A 23,988-nucleotide genomic window follows, 5' to 3' on the forward strand; every position below is an offset into this window, starting at 1 on the left:
ATGCTACCTCTGTGTTGAAGGGCGCGAAGAGGGAGCACTTTCACACATAGTGTAATCTCTGCATCAGAAAGATGCACGCACACACACACAGAGCTGTGGCAAATACGATGATAGTGAGGCCCCCCTGAGAGTGACTGTGGCTGCCAGGGAAGAGGAGAGGTCAAAGGTCGGAGCAAACCAGAGGGAGACATGTGGCTCACACCTGTTCGAAACTAGCCATGGTAGATTCACGCAGACAGATCGTCAAGAGTCAAGGTAGAGTGAGAGAATCATTAGCGCCATTTATTGTTTAATAATTCTCTCTAGTTTTAAAGACTACAAAGAGCTTTCCTCGTGCTTCCCTGTATCCCTTCCCTACCCGTGTTTTCCCTCTCCCTGGCTGGCTCGCTTTCTTATCCGCAGAGGAAGTCTGTTTGATCTAGTGGAGTCCTGCTGTTCCTACTCTTCAGCTCCCAGACATCAGGCTTACACTCCTCTCTCACTCCTTTTTCTCTCCTTCACAAAAAAGGGAAAAAAAAGGAATCACACCCTCCCCTCCATGCTCGAAATTAGACCCATTCTCCCTGTTGTACCAAAGACAACAAAATAATTCATGAATTCAAAATGGCCTCTGTGCTGTGAGGCCAGCTGTGTTGTGTGCATATGGAGCATGTAGAATGTAAGCTATGACAGCGATGTATTTCACTCAGAGGACAGTGGCCGTCATTGTCATCCCCAGTGCGAGCGGGACACAATGGAGAGGGATACAGCCAGGGACCTGACTCACACATACTGTAAGCCTTCCTGGCCATTATCTGTGACAAAGACACTGAAAACAATGGGCAGTGAGTGTCAACGTGTTGTGCAGAGATACAATAGCTGCTTTAATACAGGGCGGTTATGCCAAAACATGGCTGCATGTTGTTTTTTTTGTTTGTTTTACTGGAATTCAGTGGGATTTTTGCACGTCTCTGCCAGTTAAGAAGAATTTGTGTTAACATTACTTTCAACAGTCTTTCAATGTGCACAAAGCAACACCGTGTTGTTGGAGTCTCCAACTCAAACATAGATTCTGCTTTAAAGGATTCATCTGGTCTTTTCTTGCATTAATGTGCGAATTCCTTTAAAGTGCCATTTTGAAGGATAACTTCACCCAAAAAGGAAAATTCAGCCATAATCTTCTCACCCCCATGTCGGTGGATAGTCGGGGGAAGTCTCATAGTCCATTTTTTTCCACCATTGAAGGTTACGGGCGAGCTCATGGACCCACTTCAGAAAGGTCCGCTAACGCTTTTAGCTTAGCAGCTAAAGTTAAGATTTCAGCTTTAAAAGAGTGTAAATAATGTTTTTTTTAATCCATTTGGGATCTCAGGGCATCTGGAGACTTGGATTACCCTGGACAAGCTATCTGGAGCCTTTTTATTATTATTTTCTGTTCCTTTTTTATGTTTTCTAACAAGTTCCCATCTACTGCAATTGTTTAGCAGAGTCCTGCAATGCTGTGAAGTTCCAGAAATGTTTTGTGGACTACGAAACTTCACCTGACTTTCTGTCTGCATGAGGGTGAGAAGCTAATGACTGAATTTTCATGTCTGGGTTAACTTATCTTTTAATGTCATTTATGGCTTGAATTTGAAATATACTCAATGTGATAGCACTCTGTAATTTTAAGTAGTTTCCATTGTTACTGCCGCAAACTGCGATTCTCTGCCTCACCATGACATCTCCACTTGCTAGCCACTGCGTTGTGAAAACTCATCACGGTTTCAGTTTGACATGTGTGTACAGTTTTTCTTCACAACTTGTACACAACTGATGATACAAAGGATGTACAAAACTAATGGGACCACTATGTCTTCTGAAAGCTTACGTTCACGCTCGGATCCAGCGGTGGGAATCCACCACTCCAGACTGGGAAACTCTCTCCTCCACATTCCTCAGAGGGAATACCATCAGCACATGACAAGAGCCCCACTCACACTCGGCCACTTAGCCTGCTGCCTCCCACTGCAGCCTTCACACACAGGGAATGCCTGTGTGTACGTGCATGTGTGTCATGGACAGCAACCTTTAACACGCCACGCTGCCCTCAGACAGAAAGACATCACAGAGAGAAAGAGAGTGGGAGAAGGAAAAAGAAGAAGACAAAAAGAGTGATGGGGGGCACCAGAACATGCTTGTGTCAAGCGGCTATGCTACGAATGTGATGAAGTGATTGATGGGAAGGTTCTTTGTGCTAAAGGGCATCCCCCTTTTTTACCCTTTCTTCTTCCATCACCCCAATACTCAAGGCTCTGTTCATGTCCAAGAAAAAACACTTACTCAACTTTCAGCTCAGCTCAGGTCTAGGCAGAGGTCTACTTACAAAAATATACAAAGTGACTAGACAAAGTGCAGCACACTGTAAAATCTATAGGGAAAGCACCCATCAGATACACACCAAACCCCTGTCCTGTATGGGCCACTGCACAACAGGAATGAGTATGTGTGAGTGCATGTATAAGGAGAGGGATGTTCCCATTTCCACTCTGTTTGAAGCACATGGACTGAGTCGGAATGTGAGGGGGGAGGATGGGAGGGCAGCAGAGGGAGGGGAGGGTGAGGGGAGAGAGGCGAGGGCGGTAATCTGAGAGGGGTATCCCACAGCGCAGACCAGCACATGGTCTATACACTCTACTGTGGGCTGAGCGCCCAGGGAGAGACACACAGACAGAAAGAGTTACCTCTCAATCAATAGAGCGATACTACAGTGTCTGGTAGGCCTCGCCCCTATCACAATATAGATACTGACTTTTACGACAATAACAACGCAAGACAGTGTCTTTAACTCTTCAGCTTCTGAAGAAAATACTGAATGTCTAATTGCAATTATTACATGCAGCCCTTATCATGTAGTTTGCACTGTATCCAAGTTCATACAGTATATACCGCATTCTCCTAACCCTAAATCAAACTCAACTCCATAAGTTGCAGCATATCTGAAAATACTGGCACTAACCCTACTGATTAATGGTTTAGTCTATAAAATGTCCAAAACTTGTGAAAAATGCTCAATGAAAATTTCCCAGAGCCCAAAGTGATGTCTTCAAGTGGCTTCTTTTGTTCAACCAATAGTCCAGAACCAATTGCAATGCAATTACTTACATTTAACAAGCTGGAACCAGGAAATATTTGACATTTTTTCTTGAAAAGTGATTAAATGATTATCATAACAGTGTTGGCAATTAATTTTTCTGTTGGGCAACTAATCTATTCAGGGCTCCAGACTAATTTTTCACACTGGTTGCACTGATGCTCCTAGCTTTTTCATTTTTCATTAACACATTTAAATCACATGCAACCAGACACAACAAGAAAATGTGATAATCTTTATAGTTAAAAAAAAAGAACTGCTAAATTTCAGGCGCACCAGCACCACCAATTACAATGATAAGCGGCACTTTTGGGTGCATGGAAGACCAAAATAGTGGCACCCTGGAGCCCTGCTTTTAATCGACTAATCGTTGCAACTCTAGTATAAAAGTCCAGCTATTTATCAATTATTCAAGATATGTCTCAGCACACATCAGTGCAACTTGTTGTCAGAAATAATTACCACCGCTGGATTCATTAAGTGCTCTTTTATCTATGCCGTCTGACTTAATTAAAATACTTTGACTATTTTGGCACTCAGCATCATCCTGCGAGCCCACACCACAAAACATCTATCCGTTTCAATATTGCGGGATTCTTGCAAGCACCACCTGACTCTGGTAGTTGCTCACATCGCCAATAATTTGCAAGATGCTAAGCGTACCTGAATTTGAAACACTGCAGTCTGCAGATGTGCTGACTGCACACGGCTCATTATCTGTGATTGGATCTCAATATGTTCTGTGATGCTGAGCTCCTCCTAACCCAAACCCTAAACCAATGTTCCTCCAGGGATCAATAAAGTATTTCTGGTTCTAGATAAAACCAACGTGCATCAACCACCACCAGAAAAAAAGCAGCACTGCATCAACTTAACCTTTCCTACAAATGACAAATCTTCCCAATATGAGTGCAGAGACAATATGTATAGACAACTTCAACTCTACTGAGTCAATGCATTAACAGGGAGATGTTGCCACCCAAGCTCAATGTATAGATGGGTGGGTAAATGCATTATGCTGCAGCACCACATTGGATCCAAACAATCTCTATCTGTTTTGTTTGTGCATGACAGGTTCAGAAACTTCTACAGTACATATTCCACAGCCTCAGGACACGCTTAAACATGCATGAGTGAAGAGCACATATCAGCATGTTCTTCACACACACACCGTTGCCCCCTGGCCACGCTCAGCGCGAGGCAGAACAAGAGAAAGAGTCTGCTGCTAACAGGCGCCTGCAAACCAGTGAGATAAATATCAGTCCTCTGGTATGTGTTGCAGCTCGAGCACAGTGTCTCCTGCAGGTATATAACGTTTTCAGGGTGGGTTCATCAACATCAAGAACAACTGCAGCACTGACATGTCAGTCCAACACAAACACGTAAACACAACCACAAGTGCATTCAGGAAGGTATGCAATCAGCTCATACAACCACACCCTTCAACATGGACTTAAATGAGACAACTGCTGTCACTAGTTGACTTCTTGTTCTTAAAATGTCCGCAAATGTAGAACCTTACACGTCACTTAGTAAATACATTTAAATTACCCAGTAAAGTTACTCAGTTTCAGTTTTCTCCACAAACCCCTGCACAGTCTCTGCTTCTCTGTCCTCTTCTCTAGATTTAATTTCTTTACTTCTCTGTACTTTTTTCTCACTGTGTGACTACTACTTGCTCCTTTTTATAATAATCCCTAATTAAAATAAGCAAATGAATTTACTTCAATTATCTTTGCTTACACTCAGCTAAACTCAAAAAGGTAGCCCAGCTTAGAACATAAACACAACGCACATTTCATGTTGGATACCTTTCACCATTTAATTCCACAATTCATTTAATTTTTTACAATTTACTTCATCAATTTTATTGATTTTTGCAGCTATATTCTTATTGTGAAGTTGATACCAGCAACATGTTTCAAACAAGTTGGGACAGGGGCAACAAAAGACTGGGAAAGATGTGGAAATGCTTCAAAAACACCTGTTTGGAACATTCCACAGGTAAACAGGTTTATTGGTAACAGGTGATAGTATCATGCTTGGGTATGGTGGGGGCATTCCCGAAAAGGCTCAGTGGTTCACAAGTAAGGATTAAGCGAGGTTCACCACTTTGTGAAATACATGAATGTATAAAGGATATTGGTACATGGGCTCGGGAACACTTAGTTAAACCATTGTTCGTTTGTTAATGATTAAAGTGTATTTTTATTTACATTTTACACAGCGTCCCAACTTTTTTGGGAGTTGGGCAATACAATACTGCATATTGTTGCAGGTGATTAAAATGTCGAGAACTGGATTTTAAACTCCCAATAACTGACTTGTCCGCATCGAGACTGATGGTTATGAGAGATCGTCTAAAATCTGCAAAGGCCAACCACCAAAACAGGTTTACCTCATGTCACTATGTCAGCTAGCATGTGTGACGTTTAGCCTTTCTTGCTTTTGAACTTGTGCAACTGTGCACACATGCGGCCGTGTTTCCTTGTTTGTACACAGCGGGTGCCGCCTATCACGAGTTGTCCTGCGTGGACGAGTGAAAAGGAAGACGTTTGCAGGAAATCTGATCTCCACATCTACTTCCTGCTGGCTTACAGTGACCTGGAGGTAACCTCTGGCTATGGTCGACATGTTAGCAGTACACACACACACCCAAACAGCATCCACACACGGTCGACGAGCTGTTAAGCAATGTGTGTGGTTGCGTGTAGAGGTGGTGCATCTGGTTTGAGTGTGAAGTGAGGGGCCTGAAGCAGGGAGAGAACGGCTGACTCTCCCCGGTATCAGGATCAGAGAGGAAAGGATGCTCCTATTCAGCTACCCATGCAAGAATGTGTGTAGTTTTTATCATCATGTACAAAAAAAAGAGTGACTGCGTGTGTGTGTGTGTCTGTGTCTGTGTCTGTGTCTGTGTGTGTGTGTGAGATGACTGTGGGAAAGAAAACTAAAGTATTCCCACATTCAGAGTCAGTTTAAAGTAAAACTAGGGCTCAGCACTTTAAAACAAGCCTCTCTAAGCCTGTGCGTATGCGGCAACAAACCCTTTGAGAAAATGGGAGAAATCTCCACCAGAGCAGCTTTCATGCTGGGAACAACCAAAATAGAAATGGTGCATCCACACACAGCAACCAGGGGGAAGAACACCGTGTCCTCACACACATTCGTACAGAAGAAAAGAGGATAGAGAGAGAGGCTCATGCAGATTCAGCAGAGACGAGGTGATGAATGGCTTCATTAAAACGGCATTAGCAGAGGTGTGAACCCGACTGGTGAGTGCCAGCGTGCACTGATTGCCCGGCACCGACACACACACACAAACTTGTCCCAATACTGAAATTCTCTCTTTGATAGCAGCGCAACCCACCCACCCATTCATTTACAGTGTTTGATGCTGATGCAAGTTTAAAACGAGACCTCGGGCTTTCATAAATATCCCGCTTAAAAAACATCCATGACAAGCCAAATGATTTTCAGGAAACGACACCGACAATTCAGAATTTCCTTTAATCAACCCCCCTTCATGTCGGAGCATACCACCCCACAGCTTGCGGGAGGTGAGGAAACAGCAGTGACACCACGGAAAAAGAAAGCGATGAAAAGAGGGAATAAAGGAGAGCAAATAAGGAATGCAAAGCAAGAAAGCAAAAGAGGGAAGAAAAACCTGAAAAGAGCGAGGTCTGAAGGTTCAAAATGGAACCGAAGCCTGTGTGTGTATGTGTAGTGGTAACCTGATTAGCCAGACCCTACAGGGGAGACAAATCTACATTATTCTTTCTCATTTTTCCCTCTGCTCCTCACAAACCCAGAAAAATGGGGGCAATTCAGTAACCCTAGCAACCAACTCTGCCTACGTGCAGAGAGGAGCTGCTGATGGAGGGGGAAGGAGAGAGGAAGAGGAGAGAGAGAGAGAGAGAGATGGGGAGTGGAAAGGCTAATACAAGTGCATAGTGTACTCTTGAACCGAGCAGATGGATTGAGTAGAAGTGGGGTTTATTCCCTCCTTTATACCGCTCTAAAATTCTCTTCTTTTCAGGCCACCGCTTGCACATTTCCTGATCCCTCCTCCTCCTCTTTCTTCTCCCTCCTTGGTTTTTTTCCCCTGTCCTGCTCTCTGGCCACGTATGAGGGCTGTTCAAACACAACCTGTTTCCTCTGGCGTCCCCCCAGGGAGCATTATCCAACCTTTCTACTGTTGTGTTTTCTCTCCTTCCCCTCTTTCTGCCTCCCTCCTATTTATTTACAGCTGGATGTCTGTTCGCCCATCGATTGTTTTACAGAGGATATGAGTGGGCTTTGTCTCTGCCCTGCTCGGCTTTATATAGATCCCTCTTAAAGATGTTCTCACCAACACACACACACACACACACACACACACACACACACACACAAACATCCTCTCTCTCTCAGCTGGTTGTGAGTCAGTGTCCGGTGCAGAGGCTCCCGCATGCGAGCACAATGTGTGTGTCACATATGCTGAAATCATAAAGTAGTGATTATTGGTTCAAGCTGCCATAGGAGGCGGGTCGGATATGTGTGTGTGTCGCATTTCATCACAACTGTCAAACATCATGAGAGAGAGGAAAGGGAGAGAAAAAGAGTGAGAAAAACAGAGAGTTTGAGTTGAAGACCAGCAGTTCTTTTCACAATGGTCCGATTGTTCTTTGGATGTAGGCTGACAGAAAGAAAAAGGTTGAAAAAGAGGGAGAGGGAGTGTGGGATTGACAGACAGAGAGTGTGTATGTGAGTGAGTGAGGGGGAAGGCCAGACCACGACTCTGCTTTTTACATTTTTACACACTCTCACCGGTTGCTCTGCTGTTGCCGTGTGTGTGTGTTAGTCGGATAAAGAGAGTGAAATTTGAATGAATGAGGCACCCTAACAGGGGTCAAGGCCTTTATATCAACTATGGTCAGGTCACACACACACACACACACACACACACACACACACACACACACACAATAACTAACCCAATTAGAACATTGATAAGTACCAATTTTGACTGTGTCGACTTGAGCTCTGGGATTAATCAATCACGCAATAATCAGCAAAATACTAAAAAATGAAAATAAACATAAGTCGCAATCCTAATATAATGTAAGGTGATCTAAATTTGTAACCACCATATCTAGGCGTGCAACCAACTATTGTTTTCATTGGCGAATAATCCGTCAATTATTTTCTCGATAAACTCATTGGTTGTTTGGGGTGAGACATTCTCCCAAGCCCAATATAATGTTTGCTAGTTAGCGCTAGCAACATTAAGGTTAGCTAGCTAGCGTTACCAATGTTGGGCATCAAACTGGCACTGGAACGTGAATACAATCGTAGGGGGAGATGGAGTGCCACATTTAGTGGCTGAATGTCATCAGTAAGACCTTTAAGAGTAAAGAATCAATAGTTGGCTTTTAGTTTAATAGCTGACAACTAATCAATTAATGTCTTTGATATGTCTGGTTAAATACACATATATATGATGCCAGTCACTGCATCAAATTCACTAGTTGTGAAATGTGCTATATCACAGTATAAAACTACATATATTATTATAAAAATATCATAATTTATCCATATTGCCCACACACACACAGTACTACACCACAACACTGACTCAACTTCATCATCTCACAGAAATCAACTGTCTGATGATACAGTTGACATTATGCAAAAAAAACCCACAGCAGGTAACAACAAAGTCTGCTGCAGGCTGGAGATGCATGTGCATGTGTGTGTTTTGCATAAATAAATATGACATCAGCCTCATCGTGTTTTAAAATGTCAGTACAAGAGGCAACCCATTGACTGGGTATACAAATCAGGTTCACATGGCTGCACCTAAACACACATACACTTCTTCTACATCACAGCAGGGACACCTGAAAAAAGGGAGGGGAGATTCCAACCAATCCCAACATGCCTCAGTGCTCAAGCCTAGTGAAGGGGTGGCAGCCAGTGTGTTAGGATTAGCCAACCAGGGCAGACGGAACATCTGTTGCCCAATCAGAGCATCTGGAACATCTGGCACCAATGAACAGCAGTCATCTAGCAGCTGAACTCTGACCTTACCCACTTGGCTTCACTGGCTGCGCTTTTCTTCTCCTTTTTTCTCATTCATTCTGCAGCCCTCTCAGTCTCACTGTCAATGACACTGATGAGCTGTTTTAGATCTGTTGTGGTACACCTGGACCAGTTCACCTGCATATCACAGTGACAACAGACATTCCTCTTTTATCTCTCCGCCATCAACTGTATCCAGAATGAAGGAGGGTAAGCAGGCAGGGAGGGACCAGACAGCTCAATCCAAAAAGCAATAACACACTTGTGAGAAGCACTGTGTGTGTGTGGGTGGGTACTGACGGTAGCCAACTCAGCACTTACAGTATTGGTAAATAAAACGCTGTGCGTTTTCTCCCAGGTGCCGCAGCAGCACTGTAGTACATTGTCATATTGAATACTGAAGAATATGAAGCAGGTAGGTAGAAAGGAACAGAAAATCAATGAGTGTTTTCAGCTACGTCGTGGTCTAGTGCTGACACAGCACAAGGCAACTGCTACCGTGCACACACACACATCCAAAACCAAAAAGGACAGTGACAGTAGGACATCAAATATGGAACACATTGTTCTATTGCGACTGATCCGAGAGAATAGAGGATTTTCACTCTTTAAAAAAACCTCCACCTTTATCTCTCGGTTCCTTTCTATTCTGAGAGGCAAGTGTGCTGACTGCAGAGCTAAAATCTGTCGCACTGTGTCTGTGATGTGAAAGGCAGTTGATTCCTTTGCCCAGACACAAAGCCGTGGGCCCAAACAGGAAGCTTCACACTCCCTGTACGATCAGTGTGTGTGTGCTCCAGCCTGACTCCTGAACCTCAGTTTCACACAAACATCCTTCCTGACTGATTATTTTAAGCTCTGTAAGCATTTTTAATTCAGCTCACAATACAAACACACAAATCCAGGACCCCCCCTCTTCCACTCCCTTTTCTATTTCACCGACACGCTCTGACAGACATCCTCACACTTACACAGTACAGTGTATGTGGAGAGTAAATGATACCATTAACAGTTGTGCGATTGACTTGTGGTTGGTAAATGCACCACTGGACTCAAGTCAATACAATCCAGCCCTTATTGACAGCATTGTAAAGATGATCACACACAGAAAGCCCTAAAACTACCACTAATTGATTAGTTTAACGACTTCTCACATCCTTCCACCCATGTGTGATGTTTGCTGATGTGAAGGTAACCACAGCAAAGGGGTCAGTAGCTGCGGCTACATGGATAATATTTCTTCAGCCCAACTGAAAACAATCTGATCAGTGATTCCAACTGAACTATTTACATGGAGTCTGGAAAATTGTATCCATCTCAACCAGAGAGAAATGGTCAGATTATGCCTTTAAATTGTTATTAGGCACCAATATTTTCCTCTTAGATCCTCTTAGATTATCCAAGATTTATACCACCCCCCCTCAATCTGATTGGAAATTCCTTCTGAGGCCAGATATAGGTGGTTACATAAGGCATATGTATTGTAACTGGGCTGTTCTTTAGATTATTAGTGGAAAATGAGGGTCCATGTAAACACAGCTAGCGCTACGATAACAATCGAGCTGTATCCACCTTCCCTGATTTATCATTTCTCCGTTCCTTCTGCCTCTTATTATATCATAGTTATTGAATAAGAAACAGAACCTCCTTGTGATTTATGTCAGAGGACCCCTCTGCAACATCCCTGCTCCTCCTGATCAAATATACATCAATCAACCACAGCATACACATAAAAAAAGCAATATTCAACCCAGGCATAGAGCCTCACAGACACACTTACACACAGACCCACAATCCTGCTTGCAGACAAACCTCTTGCTGTGTCACCACCTTTCCCATTGTGTGCGAGTGAAAGCAGTCATTTATCCTAAATCATATGTTTCTCTGGCTGCCTTGTAAACAGGCAGCTTAGTAACGTACACGTAGGCAGACACACGGTTTCAGTTTATGGCCGCAGGCGCTCATCCCTCTTCAGGGAGACACATCAACATCATATCTGCAGAGCTGAATGAGTTTGTAGGCCGGTCTGGAAAATTATAATCGTCTACATCTGTTTGGAGATACAGCCTGTGCATACCTCTATGTGTGGGAGTATTTAGTGTAAAGATCAATAAAGGTTCTTCAGCACATCATCAGATTGGATACCCTATAGTTCTGTCTCCAAATACGGCATAATCAATAGGTTTCATCAGTGGCAGCAGTGGCAGTTATTTGCAAAGGCAGCTACTTATTAACATTCCCAGATGTGTAAAACACTGACAGATGCTGAAGCGCGGAGCCAAATGTACTTGAAAAATGAAACATCTGTCATATGTTTTTAAAGACTCAGCACTCCCTAATTTTTCCTCTAAAATGTTTCCCATTGCCTGATTCAAAGCTTTCCTTTTTCTTTTTGAAATAATATGGCGAGCTTGCTGACTGGTACACGGGAGATGCTGATAGCTGCTAGATGTTCATCGACTGGATAAACGTAATGGAGCCTGTAATGGTGACAAAGCTCAGGGCAATTTGAAGTATTTCTTAAAGCAAAGTAGCTTTCTGGATTCAATTCCAAGTAAGTGCTCTGTGAACGACGAAAGGTGGGTGATAAGCTCATTCCTTAACTCCATTTCAGCGCCGTGTATAACCATTAGCATCTGCGTCTGAACATTCCTGTTCCTCTTTTAATGTCGTTCTCACTCTCCCTTTCTCATTCTCGCTCCTGCTTTCTTTTTGTTTCTGCATCTCAGTCATTTCTTGTTTCTCTCACACACACTCTCTCACACACACCCTCTTCCTGAGCAGTAGGAACATTCCTTGCATCAGCCAGAATCCCATATTAGAGTATCAGCACTGTCTGTGTGAAATAACACAGACTGAGAAATGGACGGTATTAAAGCGTTGACGTGCTTGTACGCGAGTGTGTGTGTGTATGTAATTTTCTTCAGCTCACCTGTCAGCAGGTGAGATGACAGTGTGCATAACATTCTCATACGTATTTTAAGGGATCACTTTGCTGCAATTCCACTGTGTTTTTCTAAACAAAAATGTACAGAAGGTAGACAGCAATTGTCAGTACTTGATTAGAGCTGCAATGATTAATCGATGAGATGTAAACTATTATATTCTATTTCAATTATCTGTTTGAGTAATTTTTAAGGAAAATAGTCCAAATGGTTCGATTCCAGCTTCTTAAATGTGAAAATTTTGGGGGTATCTTTACTCCTCTATGTCAGTAAACTGAATGTCTTTGGGTTGTGGACAAAGCAAGACATTTGATGACATCATATTGGGCTTTGAATGATATTTTTCACAGTGTTCTTTTTGTAGACAACTAATTAAGAATCGAAAAAATAATCAACACATTAATCGACAATGAAAATAACCGTTAGTTGCAGCTTCAAACTTTTAAAAACTAAGCAATATGGGAGAGCAGTTGTAAGAGGCCAAATTATTTAAGGAATCTCATCTGAATTCCTTAGTGTGTGCAGTAGTCATGTTGTATAGCTTGTATGCTGTAGACCGTAATAGTGTTGTGTCAAACTGTAAGTGCATTGGCCAAACATAAGAAAAAATTATGGTGGTTAATAGGCCAAGGGAGGGTCTTGAAAACAATCAGAACAAATGCATTCATCAAGTGTTTGCGCCAGTTCATCAAACCCGAGGTCGTCTCTGTGAATGTGTGCATGTTTGCATCATGCATCTTCCTCTCCTGCTGCAGAGATTTAAGAATGTAAGCCATGGGAGGATTTACATTTATTTCCCCCCATGACGCTGCAGCATGTGGCTGAGAGAGCCTGATTAAAGCAGACGCACACAGGTTTGAGCCCACAGCTAACTGGACTGCAAGTGTGCATCCATTTAAGATTTGGGTAACAGGCTAGACACATGTTAGCAAATAGAGGGAGACAGAGATGTGACATGTAGGTGCTTCTTGATACCCTCCATTAAGGAATGTCTAACAGCAGTGCATGGGGTAATGACAGTCTGTCTGCGTCTTCCAGCGAAGGCAGACTGCTGGGAATGTCACAGCAGACGCACAGCACCTGGAGACGCCTCTTCACAGCTGGGAAAACACGCACACACCTTAAACAGTTATGTGGATGCACAGGTTTATCCTTTCATCTGTGCAATTTCAGATAGGGAAGACGGGATGTGGACAGGAGAGGTAGCTCGACAACACAGCTGTTCACTGGGGAGCAGTGAAGTAACTGACAGGAGGAATCGATGCAGAGGGTCGATGGACAAACATTAAGTCCACAACCTGACAAACACAGCAGACAGCCCTCACAATGCAGCACGGACAGAAAGCCTTTACACAGGCTGCCAAGCATAAACAGCGGCCTACCGGGACATTAAGACCAACAGCACTAATGTCACTGTGGTGACAGCTAAAGGAGTTTGCACACAGGCAGGTAAACAAGAGAAAGAGGCTAAGAAGAGGTGGTTTAAGAGTTAGCTAAGTCGAGGTTACCCTAGACTGCTCTCTTCATTAGTTTAACCAACAGGACTACCTGTTCTCGACCAAAGCAGACACCTGCCGAGATTTTGTAGGGATGCACAGATTTATGGATACCGGTTGATGTTCACCTTACTGACTGCTATCAGCCTATCGCAAAATAAGATGACAGTCACTGATAGCAGCGACAATGATTATCTGTTGTGTCACATACGTTTTTGGCTCTGAAATTCATGAGCTACTGGCTCATGACATCTCTGCCATCAGTTTGTAAGGCTCTGTAAGCACTGAGAATTTTTTATCAGTGAGTAAAAGTTGTATGATCTCTTCCCTGGCAGTAAAGGAGGAATAAATAACAAAAACAAAATAAAAAACAAAGCTATCGGCCCAAAACGTCGCAATCAATGCATCCCTAAAAATTCATATATACGTACAGACAAGTGGCAAATTAAAGGAAACCCTTGAGTGGAGTGGTGAACCAAAACCAATGCTTCCATAGGGGAAACAACGGGATCTTTGAAAAGTTTGATAAGTATGAAATTGACCACCACATACAGTATGACATGGCTTTCACAATCACTGGATCTCAGCTCATGTGATCAGCGCTGGATATCTTTTGGCAGAGTTCCAGAAACTTGTTGACTCTATGTCATGATGGCTCCACACCTTAATAGGACACATCATTGTGGATTTGCCCTTTAATATGTCACTCATCTGTTCATTAACACCAGCTATTCTGGTTGTACAACATTGAGATTTATGATAAGTCGCTTGTTGCAGACTTGCCGCTCTATATCCTACAAAGTCGCAGGTGGCAGAAAAGGAGGGGCCATGAGGTGTCAATTTTGTGTGGGTCTTCATGGGAAGATGGTGTTATGAGGAAGGTGGTGGCCCATTTTATCTGGTGATCTGGCACTGCAGCACCAGTGGAAACATGCTGTTCATGAGGAGGACAATATCCTGTCCCCTCCTCCCCAGCCTTATATCACTAACCTAAACCTACAGATCTGATAAGCAATGGCTGTCAGTCTTACTGACACTGCCCAGCTGAATACAGGGAGCCTGCCCGAGGACAGAAACATCCAATCAGCCAGTAAACAGTTAACATCTGAACGCCCCTCTTCCACCACTACAATCTGCTCTCCCACCCCTGCTGCTCCCTCATGTCCTTCATCATCGGCAGGGGCGACATCAATGGACTGTGATCAATGGACAAGCCTTTGCACAAACTGATCATTTCACTATAATCTGCGTTAAAAGCCATACATGAACACAAACACACACACACGTTTGCACATGCAACGGACGGCAGCGCACACCAGCAGCAGCAGCAGACACGCAGGAGACAGAGAGGGAGAGAAAACGCCCTGCCTTGTTCCATGTCGAAACCCCAGCCCTCTGGGTAGTCTACACACGCACACACACGCACACACACACACATTCACACACACCACCTTCACATAAGCTTTTCTTTAGAGACCATATAGAAGCCACATCTGGACAACAACACTGATTTCTGAGCGGGGTTTTTTTTTTTCTTCCCCCTGTCTTTGTTGGCCATCTGTGTGCTGCGTTAAAGGCGAGCGATCACACGCCTGAAGACACGTTGATCATGATGTTCTATTAATGACTGCGATTATTGATGTATAATCGATCTGCCACGTCCGCATGACGACAATTAACCTTCATAAATGAGCGGTGAAATACAAAAGGCGAGCGCGTTGTACCCTTTACGCCTGATAGGAGAGGTGAGGGTACAGAAAACCCATGCAGTCAGCCAAGTCAAGTAAAAAAACACGCTTTACAGTCAGAAAGCACAGATTTAGCGGCACATCGCTCCATCTGAAGCTACATTTTGTCACGTGAGAAGCTTTTAAAAAGTTTTACCTTTAACTTGGGTTTCATATTCGGCCACTATCTCCTTGTCCTTTCGGAATTTCGCCGGAGACGTCATGGCTGAGTTTGGAGATCAAACCACTTGCCCTCGTCGCGGAGTCAATTTCGTCTCAATCAATCAATAAATCGGCCGTAGACTGAGGAGATGCCACTCTGGAGAGGGTTTAGACAGGGGGAAAGAAAAGATGAGAGATTGCAGCTCCTCAGTGTGCCCGCGGATCTGTATTGTCTCCCTGCCTCCGTTCACTCCGGGCGCATTGTGAGTTTGGCGCTGCTGCTGCTGCTGCTGCTGTTGCTGTATGTTCCCATCCGCCGCCGCGCCTCACCGCCTCCTCAAAACCGGTTATGGTGCAAACAACTTCAAGTGAAAGGAGATGCATTCCCCTGTTAAAGCACAAACAGCGATAGCTTGTCAGTCAGCACTTCCCAAAAGTTTTTTTTATATATATATTCGCCCTGAGCGGGTATCGGCCTCAGAGCTGCCCGACCGCCTGTCTAAACTAAACTGCTCTCCTCTTCCCCCCCAGAAGTGAGAGAGAGAGGAGGGACCGAGTGGAGATGGAGGGGCTGAAGGGGCAGCCCTAGTGCGCAGGACAGGCGTGGATGCACACATGGAGAGGGTGGATAGATAACTCCCATTGCTAAGTGCCTAAAGCTTCATTAAGATGAACCTAAGTGAAGGGCAAACCTTGAGAACTCAATAAGAAATAGACACTATTTGGGATGCTACGTCATTCTCAGTGTGAGGATACTCCAATGTGGATAAACTGAGCTAAAGTGGGTTTAAAAGTCATTCCATGTATGAGTTCAGTAAAGTTATGGCTGTTGACAGGAGAAAATATATCTTACATGTCCTCATGATGCATTTTAGTGACTGCAAAACTGTGTATCTACTACACAAGGCAACAAATTATCAACTATAGCTAGGAGCTAGCTAAAGTTAGCCCTAATTCGGCCCAAAACTCCATCCTTAGCTTTAGCTTGCTAGCTAAAACAGTCCCATAACTAGCTACTTTTTAATGATAATATGATAATGGGAATGCATTAACCTTGCCTTGTAATTCGACGACGATAACATATTTTTAATACAAAATAGTTTAATTAAGCTGTTTGTTTGTTTTTTTAACGAAACCCTCCTCCAGAAAAATCAAAATATCAACTTTTTTGTACTGATTCAACGACAACCCCGCTGCATTTCATAGGACACGGCTATACTTCCCACACCACAATTGGCGGAATGGAATTTGAACGACATGCGAGCACACCAATCGGCTTTCCGGAATTTTGAACGTGGGCGTTTTATCTCTGATTTTAAACCAATAAAATTCAGACGTTGGAATGAAGGTGGCCAATGGCGTCGGTTACTGTGCAGTGTATCCAATCAGAGACAAGTGTAGGGTCTTTTAAAGATAGTTTCAGGAAGTGCCGTTAAATACCAGGAAGTTGTAAACAAAGCTGACAGCTATTCGGTTAGCTGTTAACTACATCTGAATGGATGCTGAGCCAGTCGTGTAAAACAGGCTAGTTATTCGCCGATATCGTGTATTTATCATTTATACGACCAGGCATTTCCTTTTATACGAGATCGCTTCGCGGAAATAGATTTTTTCCGTGCGTTTGTTCAACAAGCTAACGTTAGCTGCCTTCCGTTGTGTCGTTAGGGAAAGGCTAACGTTTGCACAAGGACGTTAGCGCTAGCGTTAACGCTTGCGAAGTAGACGTCAACTCGAATATTATCCCGAACTGAGCTGGACAGTGAGCTACAACAGGACCCGATCCTTGTTTCTCTGCTGCATTTGCGGTCTGGGCGCAGAAAGAGCGAGAGAGTTCGTCCATTTTAGCAGGACAACAATGTCTACATCCAACGCTAATTTCAAAAACAAGTGTGTGACCCAGGTGAACTGCATATTCTGTGACAGTCTGCTCTGCACGAGAGGCATGAAAGCAGTGCTTCTTGCAGACACCGAGGTTGAGCTGTTTTCGACTGATATACCTCCCAATAGGTAAGTGCTAATCGAGTTAGCAGTGCTGCTAGCCTTTGTTTATGTCTGCTGTTGTTGCCAGGGCAAGGTGTAATTGAAAAGATCTGCAGCTAACTGACATCTAAATGATCATTTGGTGGGTAGGGGACACAATAATGACACTCATACTATGATAAACAGGGTCTGTTGCATGAAATTGTGGACTTAATGTGGGTTTTAACCTTTCATGGCTGTGTTTGTTTCTCATTACACGCACCCTCCCCCAAGAACTGTTGACTTTGTGGCCAGCTGCTACTCTACTGAAAGCTGCAAATGCAAACTGAGAGACATCGCATGTCTCAAGTGGTATGTGAAGCTCTTCTATAGCCCACAGGGGTTGCTTTAGAAAGACCATCTGCTGATGTGAGATGTGAATAAGAGCAACACAGTTAACACAGCAAACAAGTAGGGACCAGCCATATAGCTGGTTTTAATAGTATACACCTGTAAAATTGCAACTTATGATCATTTTCATTGTTTATTTATATGACGATCAACTTATTGATGAATAATTTGGTCTATTAACGACATAAAAAATGAAAGTGTAAGGGTAAGGGGTTATGAAATTCCTTCGACTCACATTGACAGCTATCCAGACAGCAAACCTACATGACAGAAATGAATCAAGAGAACACAAACAAGCTTATATGATAAACACCAGAAGACAGGGAAAAATATCCTTTGCAATTTGCTAGAGACGAAGGTGAAATCTTCATATGTCTTGTTCTGTCTGTTCAAAGGGCCAAAAGCCAAAATATATTCAATTAACAATAACATAAAAGCAAAGATTCACATTTGAGAAGCTGGAATCAGAGAATATTTGGTGTTTCTACTTGGAAAAATGTCTCAAAAAAATTAATCAACTATCAAAATAGTTGCCGAATCAATTTTCTCAAATAAAATGATATTCTGAATTGGCACTGACATTTATTTTTTTATATTAGTCTAAAGGACAGTTTGGTTCTGCAGTGTGGCTTTATGGAGCCTCTTTTGTGTTCCCAGGCCTTTGTTGTTGTACACGGGGCCAAAAACAAACATCTGTTAGATAATGGACACCCAGTCGTGGAGTTAGCACTTTTCACAAGTGCCTCCAGTAAAGTGCTGACAGACGTTTCTTCTTTATTCTCTCTCCCTCCCTCTCCCAGTGGTAATGTTGTGGGCTACCATGTTGTGGCCCCCTGTAAACCCTGCCTGCTGTCCTGTAACAACGGCCATTTCTGGATGTTCAATAGCGACGCTGTATCTACTCTCAACAGACTGGATGCAACAGGTCAATATATGCACCCTCTAATGAAATTGGAATCCCTTACAATTTTGCGCTGTTAAATGTGTTTCGTCTCTCTCGATTGTGTCCGCAGGTCTGAATCTGCTCCTGTGGGGAGATCTTCCCGAGCTGGATGACAGTGAGAACGAAGAATCAGAAAGCCCATCAGAGGAGGAGTGTATTAGGTAGACAGGGAAAAGGACAATGTGAGAGCCCTGGAACGCCGACAATTGAGAGGTGGAGCTAAAAGAGTGTACAGACCATGCTTGAGATAAGAGAGAAAAGAGAGGCCTTAAAGGGTAATTTAATACTGAACTCAACGGGATAGAAAAGTGCGGCCCTACTGCTCTGTTTGGGTTAAAAACACATCCGACCACACCTTAATCAGTGATGTCACAGCAGGTGTGAAAGGCAAAACACCTGCTGTGACATCACTGATTGACACAACATGCTCCAAAGTTGGAACCCACAGAGAACAGCGCAGCAAAGGTTTTTGTCCCTATGTAATTTAGTGTTGAATTACCCTTTAACCCGTGACCATGCCTTTCCCCGTCACCTTTTCACTGTTAAAAGCACAGACACAAACACACACGATACTTTCTCTCTTTATCTCCTTTTCTTTGTACATTTGCGTGGGCTAATCTCAACCATGTGGCTGAAGTACACTGAAAATAACAGACGACTAGACTCGTTTATCTAGTGCATTCTACGTTTCATCGCAGATTCTCCACTGAGCTCGTTGTCGTGATTGGCCTCATGAGAAGTTGGGAGTGTGGTGGTGTGAGAAGTCAGTGGACCTCACCAATGAATGCTGTGCTTTTTCACGCCGTTTCCGTTAAAGTCCAGTTTTCTGGTGAGATGACCACAAATCGCCTACCTTCTTTTTTTATTAATGGCAGTTATAATCTGTACAGTGGATATGCTGTAATAAGCAAACGCTCCCATTTAACAGTCATGTCTTAAAGGATTATATGCTCAGTGTGTGGCTGGGTGCTGAGTGAAAGCTGGAGTGCATTGGAGAAATAGCACAACTATTGAATGATATAGAATATATATATATATATATCTATGAGTTTTTTGCTTTTTAAGGGCATATTTGATTTAGGTTACCTTCACGATCTGATGCTCTATCAGTGATATGTTTTGATATGCTAACACAGTGTTCGTCACACACCTGACAGCAGCAGTATGTGTTTAACACCCAGATAAATCTGACTGTAGCAGTATCTGATACTAACATACCAACTTATGCATAGGGTGTGCTTCCACAAAGGCCTGAAGCAGCTGAATTTTAAAGTTTAGTGTTTTGTAAAGAGCTCAAATGATGTACTAACTTCCAGATTGATAATATAAGATAGATAAGAATGAGGACTAACAAAAAAGTGCAATTCTGCAGCACGCTGTAACTCTTCAATACGGGAGAGGATAAGGGCCTCTGAAAGTTCTAACTTCTTTCTCAGAATTCTGACTTTTTTTCAGAATTCTGACTTTAAACTCAGAAATAAAGTGAGAGCAAAAGTGTGAATTTTGATTGTTATCTCAGAATTCTGAGGAAAAGAAGTCAGAACTGATCCTAATACTTTTCCATACTTAGATGTGGATGTGGAGCAAATTTGTGAAAAGTTTTTACTGGGTTTCTGTGTCCATGTTTTGTTTTTCTTCTGTCAACGTTCAGTTTTATGTAGCAGCGTAATTGTAGCACCTGGAGAGAAGAAAAGGTCAACTCCAAAGAATCATGGAACATATCAATATTGAACTTATCGACTGGCTGCCCCTCTAAAAAACACGTTATTGATTCTCACTCAAGTCAGCGGAGCTGACCTTAAAACTCTTAGTATTCTATTGGCCTTACTAATGCTGTGATCGCTGACTATGAACTTTTATTAAGCTGCAGAGTTGACGCTGTACATTAGTTGGTCATCGCCAACTGACCAGGCCCTCCTCCTCAGTCTGTTGTGCCAGACCCAAGCTTCAACAAGTCACAAGGGACCTCAACTCAAGTCGGTCCTTTTTTGGCAGTACCATCCTTCTGTTCTTGTTATTGTTTCACTGCTGTGCCCTGCTGATACTATGATCCTGTCTTAAAGTAACAGTCTTTCTGTGAGTGAATGAGATTTGCCTGAACTGTGGGCAAACATTGCTGAAGGAATGTGACTTCTTACCTGAAGGAAAAGGATAAAGAAGCAGATCTTTTTTAAAAAGAAAACTGTAATTGGCCTCTGTGTTTATCTATGCTATAGCCTTTAGTCGTGGACAACTACAGATAGTGGAGGGGAACTTTGGCCAGATTTTCACATCCTTCACCATAAACTTATAACTGACAGTCTGCTACACTTGCACACCAAATACTGTCTATGTGGTAAACAGATAGGTTACAGTGCATCAGCTAGGTATTTATTAAAATCCACAAACCAAATATATAACCACATACTTCCTTTTTTGTTTACAAGCTTTGTTTACAAATGCATTGGTTTGTACTGTATCGTGCTATAGTACTTATGTTTTTGTTCATGTATTTAATATTTCATTTGTAATGTAGTGCTTTGTTTTGTACGTTACAGTTCAGATGTGTACAGTTTTACCTCAAGAAGGTATAACTTGCAAGCTTCCTCTGGCTAGGACAATTGTCATATGATAATCAAAAGAATTATTTAAATGGCTGTTTCTGACGTGAATAACTTTGATTAACATGCCCTGCTGAAAAGAAATGTATATTTTGGAATTGCACTGAAACTGCATTGGTAGTTTGAAAAGATGATTTGTTGTTTTGTATGCTTGTTAACTTAATAAACTTTTTTTTTTTTTCAAAATATCTTAAACGCCCTGCGGCTCTGCTGTCATTTTTTCCTTATTTAGAGTCACTTTAGCTTCTCCCCTCCACAGACAAGTTTTTTTATCAGGAAAATTGACACTACATGACTCACAGAATGTTTGGTAAACTTCTCACACTGAGCGTTTTTGTTTGCTTTAAAAGTGCACTACGTAGTTCTGGGGAAGTCATTTTCATCAGAAGAGAAAGATCTTCATTGACTCTTTTTCTCATGCCTAAACTACCTTAATAAACAAACTCTCCTTGTTTTCATGACTGAATAACATTAATAAACAAACTGACTTTAAAGGACAACACAATTTCACGCTGTTTTACTTTGTTTATATTTGGCGGACCCTGCCACCTTTCTAGCTTCAAACTGTGTTCCTGGGACCTTATTTTCGTCTGAGAACAGCTTGATTATTCAGTTACAGATAAAATAAAAATGTCTGATTTTGTATTATTACCTGATTAATATTGTAAACATTAAAATTCTGAGTTTGAATTTCTTCTTCAAAACTACACCGCGCCCCTTTAACTTGCTTTAATTACTCCTCTCCCTGTTAAATGAGAAAACATTTTAGTACAAAATGCTCCAAACAATGTGAAGCAGAGTGTCTTTTGTGTTTGGTTTACCGCCTCCAACATCGACACAAAAACCTGACTTCTCTCTGATTTACTGTGCACAGATGACTGCCAAGATTGATAATGAATTTATCAGCAGTCAGTTTTATTTATAGCCAAAAATAACAAGTTTTTTCTCAGAGAGCTTCACAACTCATCCAACATATCTCACCCTCTATCTTTAGACCGTCTGAAAGGATGCGGAAAAACAGAATCCTATTACAGGTAGAACAGACATGCAATAGATGCCGTGCGTGAATTACAGCATCACATAAACAATTTTAAGAATAATATACAGTAAATAAAGTGTAATGTTTGTGTTCAAGGTCCAGTGTGTAAGATTTAGAGGCAAAAATGTTATATAATTTTCATAATTATGTTTTCATTAGTGTATGATAACCTGAAATTAACGGTGTATTCAGTTTACCTCGGAAAAGACGGAAGTCAGTACATTCCAGTACAACAAGTTGGGATACCAGCTCTTGCCAGGTTAGTCATTGTCAGTCATTCCAGTCTATAACAACACATTACCCAGTACACAAACACTGAAACAGCATCGCAGCAAATATAAGTTGGACAGTGCTGTGTGTAAGACTGATCTGATGAGACACAAATAAGACAGACGTGCTAATAAACAGTATATTCTTTAGCATTCACAGCTGTTGATAAGTGGAGCAGCCATCTTGGATTTTGAGGTCGGGGTTGGTGAGGTGTGTCCGACTTTCTGAGTCGGAAGTACGACTTTGGTGGGTGTTCCAGGTGAAATTGCCAACAGGGAACTGAGAAATTCCGACTTCTCAGTTCGAATGGTTAGCACCATGAGAATCATTGTGTTGTGTTACCTTTTTGTATCTACATAGGGAGCGGAGTCCAGCATGTTGCACTATCACAACATCTACAGTAGCCCAGAACAGACAAACCAAACATATGTTTTAAAGAGGGTCTTTTTTCACGTGGTAAGGTGCCACGTGAGACGAGGGATGTTGAGTCGCGCAGATGTGACTAAATCCTCCACACTGCAGCTTTAAATGTACTAAATGAACTGGTTTTAGTAACATTTATTAGATCTTCAGCTGATTATTAGTGACTGACAGTGCCAAGAATTATTTATAATCTCTTTGGTGGACATTTTTATTCCACAAGTCTCATGATGATGCTAGAATTTGACAGTATTGGCTTCTGTTGGCGCACCAGGGGAAGAGTTGAGTAAACCGAATCATCCTCCCGAAAATTATATTTTCAGCCTGTATCCTCTGTTACCAACGAAAAGGAGGTTGTTATCTGGACGTCACGACCTGCACTATCAAGGCCTCAGACAGCATCCATGTGTCTGTGGTGTATATGGTTGTGTGTGTTTTGAGATCTCAAGGAGAATTGTTCATCATTAGAATCACTCAAACTGCTAAACTGCTCCGTTGGCAAGAGCACTTGGATTTCTTCTTATTTTATTTCTGTCAGTGCATTGGAATTGGGTCTCTTCATTCATGCAGTATGCAGATTTACGATATTCATCAACAGCTTTGAGGAAACTGACATTTTAGATCAATATTTATGAGCTGTAGTACTCCTAGACACGGGTCGGAAAGATGCTTTTGTTTTGTTTTGAGGTGAGCAGGTTCATAATGTGAGGGCACTGAAAATTCATGAGATGGATTTTGACTACCGTACAGGAGGAGATGGTAAGCCAGAACAGAACAGACCTGACCACAATTTACAATTTACTTTAACGTGAAATTGAGAGTCAGACTTGGGGGGACAGACAAC

The 23,988-nt window shown here is 42.4% G+C and overlaps 2 protein-coding genes across 4 annotated transcripts in view; one reads left to right on the plus strand and one right to left on the minus strand.

Moving 5' to 3' along the window:
• The window catches only part of srgap2 (SLIT-ROBO Rho GTPase activating protein 2), a 60,769-nt gene extending 44,194 nt beyond the window's left edge, over positions 1 to 16,575 (minus strand). For 2 of the 3 annotated variants that reach the window (XM_073468108.1, XM_073468109.1), the window contains exon 1: positions 15,498 to 16,001. In XM_073468108.1, the coding sequence (XP_073324209.1) occupies positions 15,498 to 15,564 (67 nt within the window). In that variant the 5' untranslated portion in view covers positions 15,565 to 16,001. Of the gene's footprint in view, positions 1 to 15,497; positions 16,002 to 16,555 lie in introns of those variants that run through there. The other variant, XM_073468107.1, reaches the window with a different exon arrangement.
• A 437-nt stretch (positions 16,576 to 17,012) lies between these two features.
• LOC140998866 (protein FAM72A) lies at positions 17,013 to 21,081 on the plus strand. Its single transcript, XM_073469270.1, has 4 exons — positions 17,013 to 17,509; positions 17,756 to 17,833; positions 18,673 to 18,797; positions 18,886 to 21,081. Exons 1-4 carry the CDS (start codon positions 17,358 to 17,360, stop codon positions 18,978 to 18,980), a joined length of 450 nt encoding a protein of 149 aa, XP_073325371.1. The 5' UTR covers positions 17,013 to 17,357; the 3' UTR covers positions 18,981 to 21,081.
• Positions 21,082 to 23,988: the final 2,907 nt, after the last annotated feature.

Source organism: Pagrus major, chromosome 6, assembly GCF_040436345.1.
Source record: "Pagrus major chromosome 6, Pma_NU_1.0".
Classification (NCBI taxonomy): Eukaryota; Metazoa; Chordata; class Actinopteri; order Spariformes; family Sparidae; genus Pagrus; species Pagrus major.